At 28.0% G+C, this 21,474-nt stretch overlaps 1 protein-coding gene across 1 annotated transcript; it reads left to right on the top strand.

The window, feature by feature from the left end:
* The first annotated feature begins 4,015 nt into the window (after nt 1-4,015).
* On the top strand, nt 4,016-20,596 carry EloB (transcription elongation factor elongin B). The gene is made up of 5 exons (XM_016060102.3): nt 4,016-4,241; nt 11,179-11,322; nt 15,404-15,503; nt 18,515-18,667; nt 18,999-20,596. Exons 1-4 carry the CDS (start codon nt 4,239-4,241, stop codon nt 18,622-18,624), a joined length of 357 nt encoding a protein of 118 aa, XP_015915588.1. The 5' UTR covers nt 4,016-4,238; the 3' UTR covers nt 18,625-18,667; nt 18,999-20,596.
* The last annotated feature ends 878 nt before the right edge of the window (nt 20,597-21,474 follow it).

A 21,474-nucleotide genomic window follows, 5' to 3' on the forward strand; every position in this document is an offset into this window, starting at 1 on the left:
AAAACGGAAAATAAAGAATTCTTAGGATAAAAAAACGATTTTAAGAATTCTTTACATTGAAATAAAAACTTTCATATTGTTTCTTTTTTTATTATGCTTATAGTTCCTAATCAGACGTAAAAAACCATTATGTAGAGAACCATCATCAAATGAAAAAAAAATATTTACAGGCAAATTTTTTATTGTAAAAATCATTGCACTTACCTGATTTATAATTCCCGGAGAATTCCAAAATGATAAGTTCCTTGTTTGAAAACTTTATTCTCAAATAATAGATACATAGTTTATCCCTTCATTACTTTTAGATAACATACTACACAGCAAAATTTTATAATTGATATGAATTTGAATATGTAGCTAAAAACAGAATAGCTGAATTCTAGTTGAACTTATTCTTTCAAAACTAAAAAATACTTACCAAGAAAACGATTAAAATTAATTAAGAATCAGCACAAATGGCACTATTTCAAGTAACTTGGATAATTTTTTATTGTTGTTTTCCGAATTATATGGATACAGAAATGTATACTATTCTATAACGAAGAAGAATATGCTATAACTATAACAATTCTGTATGTTCTGAATTCATATTTATTCACTGGAGTGACGAAAGCAATGTTGACTTCACTTTAATTCGTAATGAATTGAAGACAGAAGAAATGCATTTTACCTTAATACACACATCTGTAACAGTATCCGAAATCGGAAGTCATCAGTTGCAAGTTTGTTGATAATAGAAATTAAAAATTATTGAGGAATTTTTCTTCAAATGTTTGGCGTGTTATGTTCCTGAAAGATTTACTAATACTCTGGAGATTTTTTTCAAGTTCTTCGGCCTTTTCCTTAGGGAAATTTTGTTTCTTATTTGCTGCTAAAAAATGGCGTCTGATTCTGTCAATGAGTTTGATGGAACTAAATGAAAACGTGATAAATTAATGTCTGATATTTACAGGCTCCCGCTAGACGGCGTACTCGAGCGTTGCGATCGCGAATCGATTTTATTTGATACCTCAAAGCAGACAATATTTATCGATGCACTTTTTACTCGAATTAGCAAGGTCTCGTACTTACATCTGAATACATATAGCAACCCTGACAATCACCCTCAAAAGTTTACTAAGCAAGAGAGGATAAAAAGGGCAAAACTTACACAATCTGTCTAAACAAAGTAAAATATCATCATCATTACTATTATTATTAATTTATTTTATTTAAAAGTTTCACTCTGAGTCTTATGACACCTAACCCAAATCGAAAAGTTTTTATGTATGAAAAGTATAGAGACTTAGACCTATAGAGTACTTAGTACATAGTACTTATTGGTACATAGAGTATCTACTTATAACTATTTGACATTCTGACATTACTATACAAAGAAATTATTTATAACTTTGATTTACCCTAAATCAAACTAGAACCATGAATCTAACTATGAAACTAAATCAAACTAGAAACCTAAACCAAACCCATGTCGATAGAACTGATAATTAAGAAGTAGTGAGGGTTTTATTGATAAATAAATACAATTTTTGACTTATTAACAGACATAATCATTATAGCGCCAAAGCTATTAGATCTATCAACGTAATCTTTATTTTTATTGGATAAAGCATAAGGAAGTAAAAAATAAATACTGCCTCACTTATGTATAGTTTTGTTAAAGTGTAAATAGGTATAATTAAATCTATACGTTTCAATGCATAAAAAATTTCTAAATATTCAACTATTGGCCTATCGATTTGAATTTTTCTTTATTCGATTCAGTGTAAAAAAAAATACATTGCAAATAACGTCTCACTAGTCTAAATAGAAATGTCAAAGTTTTCTACCCTTCAGAAAATTCAAAATGGCAACTAAAAACCTCCTCAGATGAAAGTGAATCTTCTGCTTTCTGCTTACTATTTCCACATTTAATTACTCAGGAATGGGTCTCAAAATTTAGGACCGTAATGTAAAAAAGTTGAATGAGCTAATTTAGATTTGTGAATTTCCTTTTCTTCTGCTATAATTTAGGCATCTTTTCCAACTAATTTTCACGCCTGTTCACACCTGGCAAGGCACACAAATAATGGCTATAAAACTTTCGCAAACTTCAGTTTTTCAATGAGATTACGCTAAATTTCAATTTGAGATTATGCTAAAAGTACACCACTGATACCTTGCATTTTTAGGCACTACTTGTAACTATGTATTGGTAGAAACATATATACATTTCTAGCTCACTGCTGGCACAAATAGATTTTTTTTGTTTAAAAATCTAAGAAAAATTCTATCGTCATTCTATTTTGTATGATTTTTGTACGAAGTATTTATGTTCTAACAGATAGTGGGGAAGTAGTGGAGGCAAAATAACTGTCAATGTCACTCTTCCTGCTAAAAGAATTTCCATACGTAGATAGTTGTGTCCTTCATAAAATATCAAAGACAGAAAACACCTAAAACGCTAATATTCAATTCTGATTAAGAAAGAAAAAAAAATTTTCTTCGAAAATCAAGAAAAAAACTATTTTCTATAAGGAACATTTTTTTTTAATGAAAATTTCAATAAAATCAAGAATGTCAACTATCCAACTCTTACCACTGGAGCAACTTTTCTTTGCTAATTCTATTTCTTCTACAATGGTACATTAAAGTTTAGAGAAAATTGAATTCAGTTAAACCCAGAAAAAACACTGGAGTTTCAAATGTCGGAGAAATGTTTTCAAAATATCAAAATATAAGTTAATCATTGTAGGAGAACATTCACATAGAGTAATCCAAAATAATCCTTTCATAATTTTTTAGCATTTTGATATTTGAAAAAAAAATTTCAGCTTTGAAATTTCATGCCTTACTCTAGGTTAACCTGAACTCTTTTTTCTCTTAAATTTAAATTTTAATTTAATTATATTGGTGAAAGAGAATTTGCCATCGTGAAGGGTTTCTCTTGTGGTACAACGTCCTTTTAAATAAATTGTCTAATCCATTATAGCCCGTGAAATACACCATAAGCTCCGACATTTTTTGAGACTATTAAAATTGAAAAACTGAAACAAGAGAATCTAGAGTTATTTCTGTTTCACATACCTCTGTTGTTTCTAGTTGCGGTTCTTAAGAATCAAGTTAGGAAAGTGCGATTTTCGTTTGATAAGAGAGAACCTAAAGAGTGAAAAAAGCATGCATGTACTCGGTGGACCTTGGCTGAATCAAGGATTGAAGTGCAGAATCTCCTGACCGGAGACCGATTCTCTAACAACTGTACTACCACGGCCCTTATATACCTCTCGGGAGTACATCACTACTTTTACATCAGTTTACGCTCTGATTTAAGATCAGCGATCCCATGAACTACGAAATAAACTACCTGCTGTAATATTTTTATGAAAATTGCTTTATATTCTAATTTTTCAGTATAAAAATCTCAAGGAAATTGCTCAAAAACCAAAATTCTAGTCTAATTGACAATCACTATATTATATTTCGTAATATAATTTCGAACATGAGACATATTAAACTGAAATAAGAAAGTATACATATTAGACAGGAGAAAAAACAAAATACTAACAAAGTCTGATAAATCCTCAGTATAAAATTTGTATTGCAGAATATCCCTCAAACGTTGTTTCAAAATTTACTTTGGGAGTAATAGCTTTAGCCATGTACACCAATCCTTGAAAATTGAAACATTAGTATTTAATACCTCTTTGTTAAGAAATTTTGAGTGCAGAGTAAGCTTGTGGAAAGTCATAAGGAAGTACGTCAGTTTCTCACTTCATTTTTAAATAGATTGAAAACCTTTTAGTTAGGAAACAATATGGAATTGAAAACTACTTTAAACATAGTTCTAAAAGAAGAAAACTTCGTGTAAAGTTTAAAAATTATTTGTGACAATTATAGTCACAAATAATTTTGCCATTATGGTGCAAAATTATTTGTGACTTCGAAAGTGCGAAAAATATTAAGAAAAGGAAAAATATCGTAGTACATTTCTATAGAACTGAGTAGAGAAGGAGAGGGAAAGGGGCAGGGTGAAGACATGGATTCGGTCGACCGTTGGATACAATAGTGAGGACACGAATAGGGCAAATTCAGACTGTCATAAGTGCCACATTTGTACCGTTGGATTCGCAAATTTATTCACTGCTTTTGGCAACGACATTAGTTACTCAATCGGTCGTTCTTTTTCTAAAGGTGGTTAGCAGTGTTGATTTGGTGTATATATTATTATTTATTAGTTATTCCTAATATTAAGAGAAATCATGGTATGTAAATGGTTTTAAAATCTTTAATATTTATTTATAGCTAAAATTCAGATTATTGTATCCCTAAATATTTGCATTCCAATGAGAAATGCATTGCTTTGTTGCTTGTTAATGCGCATAACACATGATTCTTCTGCTTTGTTAATGAATAATAAGTTTTACATTTATGTTTATTACTAATTTTTTTAAGATTTTATTAAATATAACTCAAGATAATCTTTATAATCGGCACGTATTTTCATATTTGTTATATTTTTGCGTATTATATAATCATTTTAATGACCGGTGTTACTTTCACGGAATTCCGTTTGGTTCGAATTTTCAAGCTTACATTAGGTTATTTTAAATATTTATTTACAACTTTTTATTTCAATAAAGTACATTTTCTTGGAAATATTTTCGTGAGTAACACAATGAACTTTAATCACTAACTTATTTTGTAGCATTCGTTCAGTTAAAATGAATTAAACATTTGCAAGAAATGGTAATTTCTGAATCAAGGTTATGATTGCTATTCTCAAACTCATATGGTAATTATTCGTATATAAAGGCTATGATTATTCTTACGCTGCAAACTTATAAGATTTTCTAAATTTTATAGGCATTTTAATGAGACTTAGTAAAATTTTATTTAAGTGATGCACAAGCAATTTATTAAGATTTGTTATTAAAGATTTATTCTTTGAACACAAAACATTCCCTGCATTCATTAGGAATGCTCTTTAAAGAACACTGTGTCATGAAAATGTGGATAAAATGTAGGGTTAATACAAGAAGCGAAAGAGAAACAGGAAGTAAAAAAAATTTCTCAGTTCAGAAATGTAACTTTAACATTGAAAATCGCATTCTACCTTGGTTATCTGTTATCGTCTTATCTTAAGGGTAAAAAGTGACTGTAAAAAAATAGTCTATAAAAAATGTTTCATTATTTATACTGCTTTATAATTAGAATAGAAAAAAAAGCAAAGCAAAAAAAAAAAAAGAAAGTTCTCAATTTTTGAAGGAAAAAATGACTAAATACTGGATTGAATATACATAAATAATGAGTTGTACATAACTGATTGTTCAGTATAAAGTAATCTAGTTCCTATTTTTCAAAATTATGCTTTTTTATGTCTTTCAGAACATAAATTATCAAATTTTAGAAACAAATATGTCCAAAAACTATTTCTAATAATGTGTTGTAAAAAATATCATTTTAAATTATTCTTTATTAAATCTATTAAAATTTTTCCCCAAAAGACTTTTTCCAAAAAGTACTTTGCGGAACATTTTTTCGCTAAATATGGGGCCAAATATTTGACAACTGGGCTGTATACCCAATATTCCCTAGCAGCAAAATAACTCGAACCCTTATTGGACTAATATTCAGGAATCTTGGCTCAATGAGTGTTCAAAGGGTTATTTTCTGATATTGGCTCTATATAGAATTGTTTGATTAACCCGCGTATTTTTACAGCTTCTTTGCAACAAGGTTTGTTGATTTAAATCAAATGATTTTTTTAATAAATATATTGATTTTAAAAGTTACAAAACAGTGTTTTAAATTATTGATACTTTTATTATTTTCTTTTATTTTTAAAATTTATTTTAAATAAATCGCTGCGTTAATTGATTTTAGTTAACGAAATTACTTTCTTTCTTGGTGTGTGTTAAATTCCAACACATTCGAAATTACATTTTTAAAAATCTTTTGATTCATGAGATTTAAAGTACAGATTATAGTTCACATTTAATGCTGTCTTAATGTAAACTTGCATAGCTGTGGAAAGTAATTACTAAACAAGAATTTTTTTTAACAAAAAAAATGCAAATAATATTAATTAAAATATCTACATTATATTTTATTGGGGGGAAATGTGTATTTCTAAAGCTTGAGGTTATATTAAAAAGAAATTACCCTAATATGCCAAAAATAGAAAAGGCTAACGAATTCAGATATTTTTTTCCTGATATAGTGTCATTCTTCCCTTGAAAAGTCTATTTTAGGCATTAGAGTTATTAACTGGTATTTTTTTTCTCATAATATGTTTACTGTGTCTTTGACATTATCAGATTTTCTATAAAGAAATTCTGTGAAAAAACATTCCAATGAGTACATAATTTTTTTAAAATTCTTTTTAGCTTATCTATTTTGATATAGGATTAAAAATTATTATTTTAATATCAAAGTATATAGATTAAATATTTATTTATTTTTTGATGGCTGACTATATTTATAAACACAATCTGTTACATTTATTTTGTCATATTAAAAATCAAGAGAAAAAAAAAATCATAATTTTAAATAAAAATTATGTTTTGCTAATTGAAAATTTGTTTTAATAGTTAAAGAGTCTACCCAAGCCAAATTTGCTACCGCTTAGCGGTACCTCCACAAATTCAACTTAAGGAATAACAGTAGTTTCACAAAATACTTTTTCTTAAAATTTTATTTTTTGTATCTCGTAAGAGGCGATAAATCCATATTTGTGTGTTGATTTTTTAATATTTTTAATTTTCACAAATTGTGTCTAAATTTTCGCAAAATAAGTACCTTTCAGAAAAACCTAGACAGGCCCCAGAAGTATTCATTAAATTCTCTGTTTCATTTAGTCTTCAAATTTCAGTTATCAGGGGCCTGTCTAGGTACTGCTGAACGGTAGGGGAGAGAGGGGTACATTTCAACATGGGGCACCTTTCAACAGTGTTTTCATCATAGAAAAAAAATGGGTGAGAATTTCTCACCCTTTCTCAAAAACAGGGTGAGATTTCAGAAAGTTAAGTGAGATTTCTAAAAACTGAAAAAATACAAATAGACTTGGAAAAAAAAAATTTTTTTTGTTATAATACATTTTTAACGTCTTCTATTTTTTAAAGCATTGAATATTTTTGCTGCATCATCATTGAAGATTTTGCCTTTACTAGGTATTTGTCCATCTTACATTAGCGCATAAAAAAATTTGAACGTCTTACATGAAAAACCATACCTACAGTAAACACGTGGTTGCAGAGAAATGTGTTCTGAAAGGGTTCCGTGGTTCGGAGGGGTTGTGTTCTGTTGTTCGAAAAAGTTCTGAACAATGCCTACTGGTAAATAGGGAAGCTGGATAACGGGGCAAGTGTTGAAAATAATGAAGATCCAGGAAGAAAAGTGAAACGGATTTTATTCTAAATGACATAATTCGAAGCCTTTTCCAAAATGCGAGAAATTCGCGAATTTTGAAATTGATTTATAGAATGCGCGAATTTCTCGCGGCAATCATTTTTTAATGCGAGAAAAGAAAAAAATATGCGAGATTCTCGCGTTCTCGCGCTGTAGTGAAAACACTGTTTCAACAACTAGAATTTCTGCTTTCTAATATTGCTTAATGATTCGCCAATATGCCAGACAATAAGCTTTAACTATGCATAACTGTTGACATTTAGTTTTAAGCACTTTCCTTTTACCACCGTTTTGTTATTCTGAATATGTTATAACATTCCAAAAGTAAAAAGACAGTTTTGATTTTAAAACTGTTTATCTACCAGTAATCTTTTAATAAGGTAAGTGATATTTATTCATCTGCTAGTTTATTTAATTCTGCTTCTAACTGTATTATTTATTAGTAAAAAGTCTTTTTCTAAAGTGGTTGATAATATGATGCTTTAAACGGAATGTCTGTACCAGGGGCAGATTTCAACAGAGCTTAGGAGGCACATTTCAACAGTGTTGAAAGGTGCCCCTGGCTTATAATTTTTTTGTTAAGTAATCTTGCTGAAGTCATTAGTCTGCAAAAAACCCATTAATACATTCAAAATACTAAACTTTATCTGTAAGACATTATTCTAAATTTTTTGAAAAACTTGTGAATGTGTTCAAGGAAGCATGTTTGTAAAAAAAAAATTTCAATTATATGAAATTTTTTTAAAAGCTTAAAATCAAGTTTCAGTTTGTTGCATTGTTGTTAAAAATAGAATTTATTTACAAAAAATTTATTAAAAGCGCCAATAAAATAATTATTTTAAAATTTTATAAAAATATTCAAAAATTTTTTATTTAGAATAAAAATAATTTAATTTTAAGAAAATTGAAAAGTTTACAATGTAACATTATATTTCATAAAATTCCCAATCCTGTTATTTTACCTTCTTACAATTTATAAAAATGTTGCGAACATATAAAAAAAGCACACTAAACCAGAAGTTAGTGAAGAAAACATTGAAAAAGCAATAGAAGCTGCCAGAAATGGTGCATGTTTAAGAGCAGCAGCAGACTTATTTGGAATAGACTTTTCAGCCTTATTTTATAAATTAAAAAAAAGAAAGTCAAATAATTGTTTGGTTGGTGAAACCAAACAATGTACAGCTAACACAAAATGCTACAGTTCTAAATACACAAGCCAACAAGTTTTTGATGTCCAGCAAGAAACCCTGCTTTGTGAATACATAATTACATGTTCAATTCTCAATTATAGTCTAACGTACAGACAAGTTTGAAAACTTTCCTATGATAACGCAAAGAGTTTCAACTCCAAAATTCCAAGTAGCTGGGACAAAAATAAAACGTCTGGAATTGACTGGGTTAAAGGTTTTATGAAGCGTCACCCACAGCTTACTTTAAGAAAACCGTAAAACACCAGATTTGCAAGAGCTCTAGCTTTTAATAAAGAAAACGTTCAAGAATTTTTCAACAATTATGAGAGAGCTCTTACTTCTGGTCATTTTACAGTGGATCAAATATATAACTTGGATGAAACTGGAGTTTTAACAGCTCCAAATGTTGTTGCCGAGCTAGGAGCTCGTCTGGTCGGGCAGGTAGTTTCTGGAGAGCGAGGAAGCATGATAATCAATGCTTTATTTTCCAGAAAAAGAGGATATTAGTAGTATAGAAAGAAATGACATTAAAATGAAACTGCCTCAACCAGGGTTGGCAAGATTTTGCCACAGGTGGAAAAAACCATGGTAAATACCGGTAAAAACCGTTCTGGCAAAAACAGGTTTTTGCCAAGCAAATTGGCAAAAAGTGGCAAAAACCTATATTTTCACACACATTTTTGATACAAAATTATTCCTAAAATTGAAATATATACTATAAATATAAATAATTACAAAAAAATTAACAAAATTATTATTCCATAATTAAATGATAATGTAATAATATATCATTTTAGTAGTTTAAAACATTATTGATTGGAAAATTTGTGATTATTCTTTTTTTTCCAGTGAAATGAACTTATTTTAAATTAATATAACTATAATTTAAAACATAAAATATCTATCAATATGTGTAGTTAATTATTGTACAAATAATAATTTTTTATAATAAATAATAATATTATGCAAATAATAATATTTATTTATTTGTAAAAAAACATTTATTTTAGGATTCTAAAATGAAAAGAAATCTTTTCTCACAAACTTTCAATCTTTTAAAAATTATTACCATTATATTAATTATTAATATGTTAAAAATAATTTTTTCTTGTAATGTATCAAAATTATTATTCCTTATGATTGATTTAAATTTGTTTCAAGTATTTTGTAATAATATTTAATCAGCAATTTAGATAATTTGGTTTTTGCCGGTTTTTACCAGTTTTTGCCGGTTTTTACCAGGTTTTTGCCACTGTCCTGGCAAAAACCCCTTTTTGCCGGCAAAAACTCCAACCCTGGCCTCAACCAAGTTTAAGCTGCGTAACGGGCTCGATCTGTATTTTTCATGACATTCTCCGTTAACTTTGATTTTGTTAAGGACAAAATAATGTAGAAAAAACCTAAATCAATCCAATATGTTCTTCCATTATTATTATTTTATGGATAAAGTTAATTTTCCAAAATGTATGATCTTGTTACGTTCTCATCAATTGTTGAAATGTGCCCCACCACTTGTTGAAAACTGCCCCCCAGGAGGGGTAGATTTCAACAAAATACATGGTTCACTAAATATGTTAAATTAGGTATTTTGTCTTTGGTTTAGACCTTTGGAAAAAATTGAGAGGTTACCTCAAATATCAATTTAGTAAATAAAAATTAGAACTTAGATTTAGAAAGCAATAAAACTTCGAAAATAATTCTTAAACAAAAACTGTTGAAAGGTGCCCCCCTCTCCTAGTAAATTTGACCTGGACAGACCCCAGGTTATGCATTTGTTTCAAAATGGTTGCTATGCATTCAAAGCTATGTACTATAATGAAAAATTATTTTAGTAAGTTAGAGCTTCTAAAATATTGTTTTAATATTAATTTAATTTTGATTAATAATTTATAAAGTTTTTTTAATCATAAATTATAAAGTTCTTTCAATGTATTTGAATAAAAAAAAATCTGATTTTTTAAAGTTAAAAAAAAAAAAAAAAAAAAAAAAAAAATCACCAACGCTGCTTTGCAACTAATATTGACCCTATATTGAGTTGTCAGATTTACCCGATATTTTATATTCATTATTCAGCCAATATAGGCCCTACTGTTTGTCTACGATGCGGGGTCCCTCTTTAACTGGTTTCGGAGAAAGAAAAGGAGACCTCTTCATCGAAACCACCCTCTCTAAAATGCCCTTTTCTTGTTTCCATAGCACCAGACTGCCGCAGACTTAGTGACGGTCAGAGACAAACAGTCTAGCTCTTGTATATAACTAAGACAGTATATTGATCGTATATAGGTCAATATTAAAAGTTTTAGACATCTCAATATTGGTCACTTGGTACATGTTCATATAGGACCAACTTTGCTGGGGCCAGTGTAAAACTGTTGCTAGGGTTCATTACATCCCTAATAAACTCTTCCCAATATCATCAGTAAAGTCCTAGGTACCTACAGAATTGTAGCTGGCTAGTCTTAGAAGTCGTATTTTTAAGCTCATATTAAGAAGTGTAAGTCCCAATTCTTCAGTTGTGTTCTTTGAACTTTAGTGTTGCAGTCAGATAAAATATATATATATAAAAAAGAAACATAATTTAAAAATATTATTTCATTTTTAGGATGTTTTTCTTATGGTTCGCCGAAAGAAAACTACCATTTTCCTGGATGCTAAAGAAAATACGACAGTGTATGAACTGAAGAAAATGGTTGAAGGTATTACCAAAGTCCCTCCTGAAAATCAAGAGTTATACAAAGATGATGAGGTATATTCCTTAATAGAAATTTTTCTTTTAATAAAATTCAAAAAGCAATTGTCTGCCTGTTTGCTTATGAAATAGGGTGACCCGGGGTAATTCACGATCACTCTGTTTCTGGGGTAAATAATGATCACCCAAGTTTTATTTTTAAAAAAATAATTTTTTTTTAAATTTGAGACATGGTCAAGACTGCTTGTACACTTTACTAAAGTATAACAACATTTACTTAATAATAGTTTTTTGTTTAATCTAACCAAATAAGTATCTTTTAAACTGCTTTCTGTATTCTCCATTTCAAAGATGGGCTTCAAAATGTGCACATTTCTGCAAAGATCCCCCTCCTTCTCTTAATAATAAAAATGAGTTACTTTCTTTTTCTTTGATATAAAAATAGTGTAAGCTTTTGTTTAATTGTTTCACATCTACTGTAAACCAGGGTTGGCAAGATTTTGCCGCAGATGGAAAAAACCATGGTAAATACCGGTAAAAACCGTCCTGGCAAAACAGGTTTTTGCCAAGCAAATTGGCAAAAAGTGGCAAAAACCTATATTTTCCAAGATGAGAGGACAAAAACACATTTTTGGTACAAAATTATTCCTAAAATTGAAATATGTACTATAAATATAAATAATTACAAAAAAATTAACAACATTATTATTCCATAATTAAATCATAATTTAATAATATATCATTTTAGTAGTTTAAAACATTATTGATTGGAAAATTTGCCATTATTCTCTTTTCCAGTGAAATGAACTTATTTTAAATTAATATAACTATAATTTCGAGCATAAAATATCTATCAAGATGTGTAGTTAATTATTGTACAAATAATAATTTTTATTTATTTGTAAAAGAACATTTATTTAAGGATTCTAAAATGAAAAGAGGTCAAAAACTTTCAATGTTTTAAAAATTATTGTCTTTATATTAATATGTTAAAAATAATTTTTTCATGTAATGTATCAAAATTATTATTCCTTATGATTGATTTAATTTTGTTTCAAGTATTTTGCAATAATATTTAATCAGCAATTTAGATAATTTAGTTTTTGCCGGATTTTACCAGGTTTTTGCCACTGTCCTGGCAAAAAACCCTTTTTGCCGGCAAAAACTCCAACCCTGCTGTAAACATTATTATTGTTTATAGGAAACTATATCAAAATGTTGCCCCCTACAGATGGGGTAATTGATCACTGGGGTAATTCCTGATCATTGTCATTTCTTATAAATGGTATAAAAAATAGCTAATAAACAACTAATTGTCTTTTCTTAAATAACAGTTCATATTTATTAAGTGGAACAACTATGAAATATATTTTAACTGTAATCATAATATTTGTTTTTAACTCTGTACAAGACAAATGTGTTCTGATTTGTACCATTTCTGGTTTGTCTTACCTTGCTTCTATATTAAATTTATGTGTGTAAATTTTTAGAATAATTGTTAAGTTTATAAATTAACTTAATCATAAGCCTAAAAAGGATACTATGCTTTTAGAAAGCAAAATCAATGAATTTCTTTTAATGATTGAAAATGAAAATTTCAGTGTGAGAGCTGCTGTCAGAGCTGTTGATATACTTAACTTAATTTTACACTCTCACTTAATAAAGTTAAAAAATCCAACAAAAGTTACCCATGTGGGAACTCTTTTTTTTATATTCCTGCAGAACATGAGCATGTGTTGGAAGCTTGCCTAAAATGTATGGCACAATGCAAAGATTTTTGGAATATTTAAAGTGTTAATCTTTATTCCTGCTTTTAAATAAATCGTTTTATTAGCTTCTTAAGCATATCTTTTTGGTTTATTTGTTTGATCTTGATGTCTTATTTGTTAATTATAATTATTTTTAAACATCCCCTTTAATATAAAAACTGGTGATCAGTAATTACCCTAGAAATGATCAGGAATTACCCCAAAAATGATCAAGAGAAAGGGTAATTCCTGATCATGAAAAATTTAAAATCTTTTAAATTCTAATTTGATTTTCAAACAAAAGAAGGTAGCATAGGACTCATCTCATAAACCCTCAAACTTCCAATTAATATTAAAATTCTATCTTGAATAGATTTTTCACAAAATAGATGTTTGCATTTTTTGATCAGGAATTACCCCAGGTCACCCTATAACTTTAGTTTAAAAGCTGAGTATTAGTCAACTGGTCAGTTCTGCATTATTGTCAGCTTGTTTAATGTTTTGATTTTTGAAAAATAAATAATCATTTGACATTAGTCTTTCCAAGCGACCTGATAGTTTTCAAATGCCAAGTTGATAATTTTTACCTGACTTCATTATTCTTCATTTAATAGTAATTCTTTTATAAATTTTAAAAAAAATTCTATTAAAAAATTGCAATAAAAAGATTTAACACCTTAAAAAATAATAAAATATAATTCATGAGTTTTGGAAACTTACGGAACATTCTTATTGAGTCTGCTGCATTTTATGCAGAACGACCAAGACAAATAATTGCTAAATGTTTATTATTAGAATTTATATTTCGATATCAAAAAACTTTTAGGTCAGAGAACCAGGGTTTGAAAAAACCCAACTCGACTGGGTTTTATTGAAAAAACCTGAGGAAAATTAAGTTTTATTTGAAAGAAACCGGGGGAAATCAGGTTTTTTCATTTAGTGCTCATAAACTTTAAGTTTTATGGTGTAAATATTTTTATTTATTAAAAAGAGTTGTATAAGCTTAAACATGGAAATAAATCCGAAAAGCTATTTTAATTTTATATGTATTTTATATTAAGTTTAAATAACGCATTATCACTAATACATATTTGAATCTTTATCGTTTAAGTACATAACGTTTCATAATTTTTAACCCAAACATTATAAAATATAAATGCAGTAATATAAAAGGAACAAGTTTGTTAATATTTTTGTTTTCACACGCATTTATTTACTATATTTATTAAACATATATATATTATCCAATATAAAATTATAATCAGTAAAAACTAAAATTTAATCTGACTTCTAACTTCAATAAAAAACTGAAATAAATATTTAATGGTCTTCCATGTTTTTATAAAAAGATTAATAGGAAGCAAAATCAAAATTATGTTTATAATTATAAAGAGTATCAGTCACTTCTCCATTTTTTTCAATATAATTAACAGTAGGAAAATGATTTCATTTTTAGATAAATAATTTTAAAATGTTCTCTTATAAAAAGTTTAAGTTAATTTTTTTAAAGCCAGAAAATAAAACTGTTTAAATTTTTAATGTATCACTTAGTTAAAAAAAAAATATTTCTTTTCAATTTTTTTAAACATACAAATTAATAATAATAATCTGTTTATTAGTATATAAAGCATGCAACTATATTTGAAAAATGTATCTTTTCAGACTATATTATTTAAATTTCTATTTCATTAAAATATTACCTTTTGAAAAAAACCGCTTAAAGTTTTCAATAGTATCTTCCATAAAATTATAGATTCGAGTTTCTTTTACTTTAAAAATATTAAAAACTTAATCATATAAATCCTGCAACTCTATTTGACAAATTCATGAAGTACAATGAATTATATAAAATTTGATGTGCAACAATAAGTTTTAAAGAAAGCATTTTTTTTTTATTTTTTAAGCTCACTTATCAGGTGGGTTTTTTCACGGTGGGCCCACCCAATAAAACCTAGGCCAGTTTTTTCAAGGTGGGTCCACTTGGCGAACTCTGCAGAGAACTGGCCCATTGTAAAATGATATTTTAGGCGTTGCATACGCATTAATTTTTCTGAGTGGTACCTTAAAAAATGACGAATGACTATTATAAGCTGAAATTTACTTTTTATTTCGTGAGTGTTTAAAGTTATATATATATATATAATTAATTTATTTTCATTGGTGTGCTGGTCAAAATTATTTTAAAGTAGATTTATAAATCTGAAAAATATTAGAGCAAGATATGAATTTTATAATACCTCTTTAAATAAAAATTTGAAGAAAAAAAATGATATTTTATAAAAAATACTTAGCTAGCAGTTATGGCATTTGCATTATAATTTACCGTATTCTAATGCTTATATGTGAATTATTATGACAATCTGACATAAGTTTCACACTAATTATTGTAGATCATGGATCCGAGTAAAATGTTAGGGGACTATGGCTTAAATTGTACCACCGCTAAAGCCCAAGCTCCAGCTCAAGTTGGTTTGGCTTATAAAGATAGTGGTAAGTATTTGTTTAGATTATCTTGTATGATTCTGTTCATATTATATTGAAAATACATTAAGATTTAATTTCAGTAGATTTACTGTTCCGAGCACTAAAATTGCTAAAAGCATTATAGAAGACTTTAGTCAAATAAAATATAACTTCCAGCAGGGCTCGAAAAAACTCAGAAATTTTACCCGTCCTCATTTGAAACTAACCCGTATCTTCTAAATAAATAAAAACATAATTTTCTCCTATTTATTACAAATATTTATATAAATTGCACAATGAATTAGTAGTTACTAGGATTACAAATAATATGATTACATTATACAGTTATAAGAGAAATACTGGGTTACTAATAGTAACTTACTATTTATTTTATGAAATAATTTAAATGACTTAAGTCAAGTTATCTGGAATGTCAATTTATCCGAGGGTACTGCGTTTTTTTAAATGAATCAAATATGACGTTTGCCAGTTCCACAAGCAAGCCAATGATTTACGGGGGTTTCTGCACAGAAATCTGAAAGGGGTTTTGCATTTAGGTAGATGTTCATAATTGCGTTTAACGCTTCTTGTTTAAGACCAGTATGTAATGTTTTTTTTTTTGTAAGTTCATTGCTGAAAAGTCCCTATTAACTGCTACAGTACTCCCAGACAGAGAAAACATCAATTCCACCATACGCAGTATGTTGCTGTATTTCTAGATTAGTGGGTCATTTTAGAAGTGAGGTGCTAGACTCTTGTAAGATAACAAAAATTGAAAATGTATCACCAACATTAACGGGAAAATGGCCGTCCGTGCGGACGTCGGATTCGAGAAATTCGTTGTTCGCTGGGAATTTTTGACCGCCGAGGACGGGAGCCCTGACTTCCAGGCTGCAAAGAACATTTTTCTCTGCAGAACAAAAAAGTTCAGTTGTGGTACAATTTCTTTTAGGGTAATTTAACTTAATTTCGCCTAAATCTGTAACTTTATTAAATACGCTTACTGTCTCCCTATTCTTTTGAGAAATTGAAAGCGTGTACAAAATGTAATAACTTTTGAACAGTTTAATTAAAGAAATGAAATATATTTTCATTTTTGTTTTGTAATTACTCTAATTTCCTGAAATGCACACAAGAGAAACAGTAGTAGTTGCTTATAGATCAGTAATTATTTTACAATTCCAAAAACTGTTAACATGTGTCATTCATCTGGTCATGTTAATAAATATTTTGTTACTCTTTTGTCACATTTATTATCGAAGAATGTTATATAAAAGGGACTCTGATTGTAAATTATTACCTATGTCGGTTTTGTATTTTTAAGAGTATTGAGCTTTTTAATTAATTATAAAAATCATGTTTACCATTGAATATTCTACATCTTAGTAAGGCAAGCATAAATTCTGATTCAGTAGTGTGTAGTACAAGATCTACTGCCTTTTTTTATCTACTTTTTCATAGAGAAAGACAATAAATTTAACGTTCTAGTGTCGACAGATAATTCTTCGTACACTTATGTCTATTTCTCAAATACGATAAAATTTCAGAAAAACTGGCAATTGCCGGGGAAAGCTAGATTCGGAAAAGTCAGGAAAACTTAGTTTTGTCCCAAAACCAGGAATTGTCTGGGGATTTGACACTCTGTGAAATTGCGAAATTTCACTATTCCATTTGCAATAACTTAATTTGCCATGTTAAGGTAGAGTAGAGAATTTTAGAAAAATCTTTTTTTTTTTCTTTTTTTTTTTTTTTTTTCTGCACCGACCTTCATTGGGTGCATTCTCAATTGGTCTTTAAAATCCTTACTATTATTATTGATACAATATGGTAACATGATGAAATGAGTATGTTAATGTTTTCAAAATGTTGTGAGATTTTAACACTTTTTAAACATTCTCTATGGAATGATGATCTTGAATGTCATTTATTTTGAATAGTGCAATATAATGTTTTTTTTCCCCTCAATATAGTTTTTTTTTTTTTTTTTTTAGTGCAACTTCAATTGGTAGTTCAATTGCAATTGCTAGTTTTAATACTTAGCTGTGTTTCATTTGCATAAAACAGATTTTGGAATATGATATATAAGTATCATTCATTGCAGAAACCTTTATTCTACATTGATATAGTAAATACAAAAGTTCATTTTATAAATGGTTTGTTATATTTTTATCACAACAACACAAAATAAATGTCTTTGTAACATACAACTTGTGTAGCCTCGTTGCACAGCGTTGTTGTCACAGAATGTTACAAAGTTTTTATAGAAAGATTTTTTGTTTGGGAAGGGGGAAATTTTGATTTTCCTTTCAGCATAATTTTTGAAAAAATGTTTTTTTCTGCAAATTTTTTTTTCAGTGATGTCTTTCTTGCAAATAAAAATTGCCTTTTTTATTCTCATTTGGGATTTTAAAAAAAGTCCGTAATAACTGGCTTCAGCTAGAATTTCAAATTAATAATATAAAATAATAAAAAATTGAGAAAACGCAAAAGTTTAGAAGATAGTTCACTTTAAAAATGATCTTTCTTTCGTTTCCCCCCCCCCCCCCCCTTTAAAGAACATGTTTCACACACACTTATTTGAGTATCCCTTTTTACAAAAGTCATATTCGCGTGATTTCATTGTCGATCTTTATTTTGTAGTAACTTCATGGATTTTACGATTTTTAATTTTTATAATTTACAAAATTCAAAAATAGAAGTAATTAGTGTATTTTTCCTCCTACAAATGCGAGAAAGCGTCTATAATATTGGAATTTAAAAAATATAACTTTTTCTGTTAAAAAATTTTATTCAATACTTTACTTTTGTAAACACAACGTTTCTGTTACTTTAAATTAGTAATTGTTATAATTAAAGAAATCTTGAAGAAAAATATTAATGCTAGGGCAGTTTGTTGCGGAAAGCCCCAAAACATTCTGCCATAGGGTTGTGTAGTATATTTCGTAGGCGTCATGAAATCTGGTGTTATGATTTCTGTTATCATAAATTCCTGTACAAATTCATTTTTGTAATTTAAACTACGTACTATTTTTCTTTAGAAACTTTGGGATTTGAAAGCTTAGAGATCACACCATTGTCAAGCCCACCTGAATTGCCAGATGTCATGAAACCCCCTGAAACACAAAATCATGAAACAACAATGGCCTAAAAGATTGTCACTCTTGAAGTTTGATTGTTTTAATTTTTTACAAGTAAGTTTTTTTTTTTTTAAATTTTTTATCTGACTTTCAAATTTTGTGGTATATGTTTAAAGTTTAATAAAATTTTCTGAAATTCTTCGAAAATTTTTGTTAAAACAGCTGCTGTTCAAATATTATGTTAGAACTCTTGATCATTCAGCAGGATCAATTAGTTTTACTAAATTTTTATACTGTTGATTAATTAATGCTTGTATGTAGAATGCTATTTAAAGTACAGAAATAGTTTCAAATTTAACAACCAGCTTTTACTAGTCTATTTCGTATTTTTGTAAAGATAATGAAACTAAGTTTTATTGTTTCTAACTTATTATTCCTCTTACAGATTTTTCTCACATGGCATATGTGTTTTGGACACTTTCGCTCTTATTAAAGCCATGAAGACATGAGCAAGGGTCAAGTGTTTATTTTTAAAGAAATTATTTGGATAGTTGTTATTCCATAGTTCTATCCTATGTTTCTGTGATATGCCTTTCTTAAAATAGAACTGTTTGTTTAACTATAACTGTAATCATGGTCATTTTGGTTTTTTTCTAACTTTGTAATTTCCGCATTGCATTAAATACTCTTAACTTGTGGGAAATTTCTCAAATAGTCTAAGCTTTGTATACAATAGCAATATGTTTACACCTTTCTGTGGAATTTAATGTTAAAAAAATGTGATTTAGTACTTAATTGCTTTGTTTTAATTATATAGTGGAAATGGGAAATTTTTGTACAATTTCAAACTTATTTATTGCTAAACTATTTAGGTAAAATTTGTAATTGTGCATGATTTATTGCATTATTTTAAAAATACTTCGCATTTTTTAAATTCTTCTGATAATTCTATCTGCTGGGATGCTTTTGGCCTTTTCTTTAAATTTTAGCGGAATTTATGAGTTGTTGTGGAATTTAACCTCTTTTTCTTAGTACAATTTGTTTCATTTTATGTTCCTCATAAGAAATTTATCCCAATTTCAATATCTCTTTAGTATAGGCATAGTACATATTTTTTTTTTTAGATATTCATAAGTTCTGCTTTATAATTGTTTCATTCATATATTTATTTTGTGTGTATTTATCTATGCCTTCAATTATTTTTCATGTAACTTGATAATAAAGTATGTTTTAATACTTTACCATTATTAAAGTAATACTTACATAATTCTGTGTGATGAATAATAGTGTAATATAAACTGTATAGATTAAACTATGTATTTGTAAAGTATAAAGATTCAACTGATTTAAACAACTTGTTTACTTGCACAGTTGTTTTAAAATTTATTTTATTTTAATATAACAGTTACCAAGATTTGCATAATACGTGTTATTTTCTGTTAAATGTTAAAAAATATTAATTTTGTGTGTGTTGTAATGAATCTGTGCCTCTTTTATTAGTTTTTGTGCATTAAAGTGGCATAACTTGATCTGTTAATGATTTCTGTTTGCTGAGGTAAATGTTTATACTTCATTTCTGTCTTTATATTTGTTTACAAGATTCTTTAGCAGTCTTATGTTGATGTAAAAATATATTCTGTATACATTGAAAATAGTAATAGTTGCTGAGTTTATCAAAATGCTAGATGTATTTATTAATATTTTACTTCATTGCTACCAATGGAAGTAGCGAGTTCTTCAATAACTTCGCCCTCACACCTTGGCATTGATATGGAGTTATATTTTTACATTATTTCTTTTAAGAGATAATTTAATTACTTTTTTGTTTATTTTTAGATTTGATGGTAATACTAGCCAAATCTCTTAAAGGATCGCTATTAGACTGTGCAAAATTTCTCTTTATTTAAATTTTTGTAACGTGAAACAACATGGTTAAAGTTATTTTTTTAATCTATTGTATTTTCTAAAAACAGCACTGATGTGTATTTTCTTGTATAGTTACGCAGCTTTCATATGAATAAAACATTTTTCCTTTTACTCATACCCAAAGCCTTTGTGTTCTTATAAGCTTGTTTTCCTAGTTCAAGTTTAATGGGGATTTTTTCCTAATCTTGGCACAATTATAAAACAATATATATATATTTTTAATTTTCAGTTATCTTTATTTGCCATTTTAATGCTGTATGCACATGTTTTGAAAGTTCAATTTATGTAATCTGACTGCGCCTGGTGCTTAGCATTATTATTTAATTTTGGTTTGTTGTACTGAAGACGCCCGGTTAACCTAGTTAAGTTTAAATTTATTAAGCAGTTTTATCATAGTGATGTATGATGAAAAAAAATTATGTATTTTTATTCAGATGATTAAAATCTCACACTATCATAATCTGCAGGAGAGTATTTATCTTAAATAGATTGAAAATTCAAAGTAAAATCTATCTGTGATTAGAAAAGACATTCATTTTCGTATTCATTGTATTGGAAATTTTGATGAGTTATAAATTTTTGTTTATTGAATTGTCCCTAATGCTTATAGTTTAAATTTTTTTTTTAAATATGCAACAAAGCCTCAATTATTGGGGTGTCTCTCTGTTAAACAAAATAAGTTCTGATGTGCAATCTGTTTTTTCCCTTTTATTTCAATAACATGCTGCTTTACATAAGGCTTTCTAATTTCAAAATATTTGTGTTGCATAACTTCAAAGAATTGATACAAGTAACAGACGTTTTGTTTTCTTAAGGAAGTCTGAATGATAGTATTTATGATAATTTGACCTCCCTGGCTTTTACTTGGAAGGAATTTATGTTATCTCTGCAAGAAAAATATAACATCATTGTGCAAATGTATTTGGGGTGGGGGAATTAGAAATGGTGGGTTATGAAATCAAATCTTTATACCAATTTAATAACAAAAAATTTAT

The sequence above is a fragment of the Parasteatoda tepidariorum genome, chromosome 4, assembly GCF_982258835.1.
Source record: "Parasteatoda tepidariorum strain Cologne lab strain chromosome 4, Ptep-v5.0, whole genome shotgun sequence".
NCBI lineage: Eukaryota > Metazoa > Arthropoda > Arachnida > Araneae > Theridiidae > Parasteatoda > Parasteatoda tepidariorum.

Coding starts and splice junctions, on each gene's coding strand:
- EloB (XM_016060102.3), top strand. Junction 11,323..15,403: donor AGTTATACAAAGATGATGAG/GTATATTCCTTA, acceptor TAATTATTGTAG/ATCATGGATCCGAGTAAAAT. Junction 15,504..18,514: donor TTTGGCTTATAAAGATAGTG/GTAAGTATTTGT, acceptor ATTTTTCTTTAG/AAACTTTGGGATTTGAAAGC.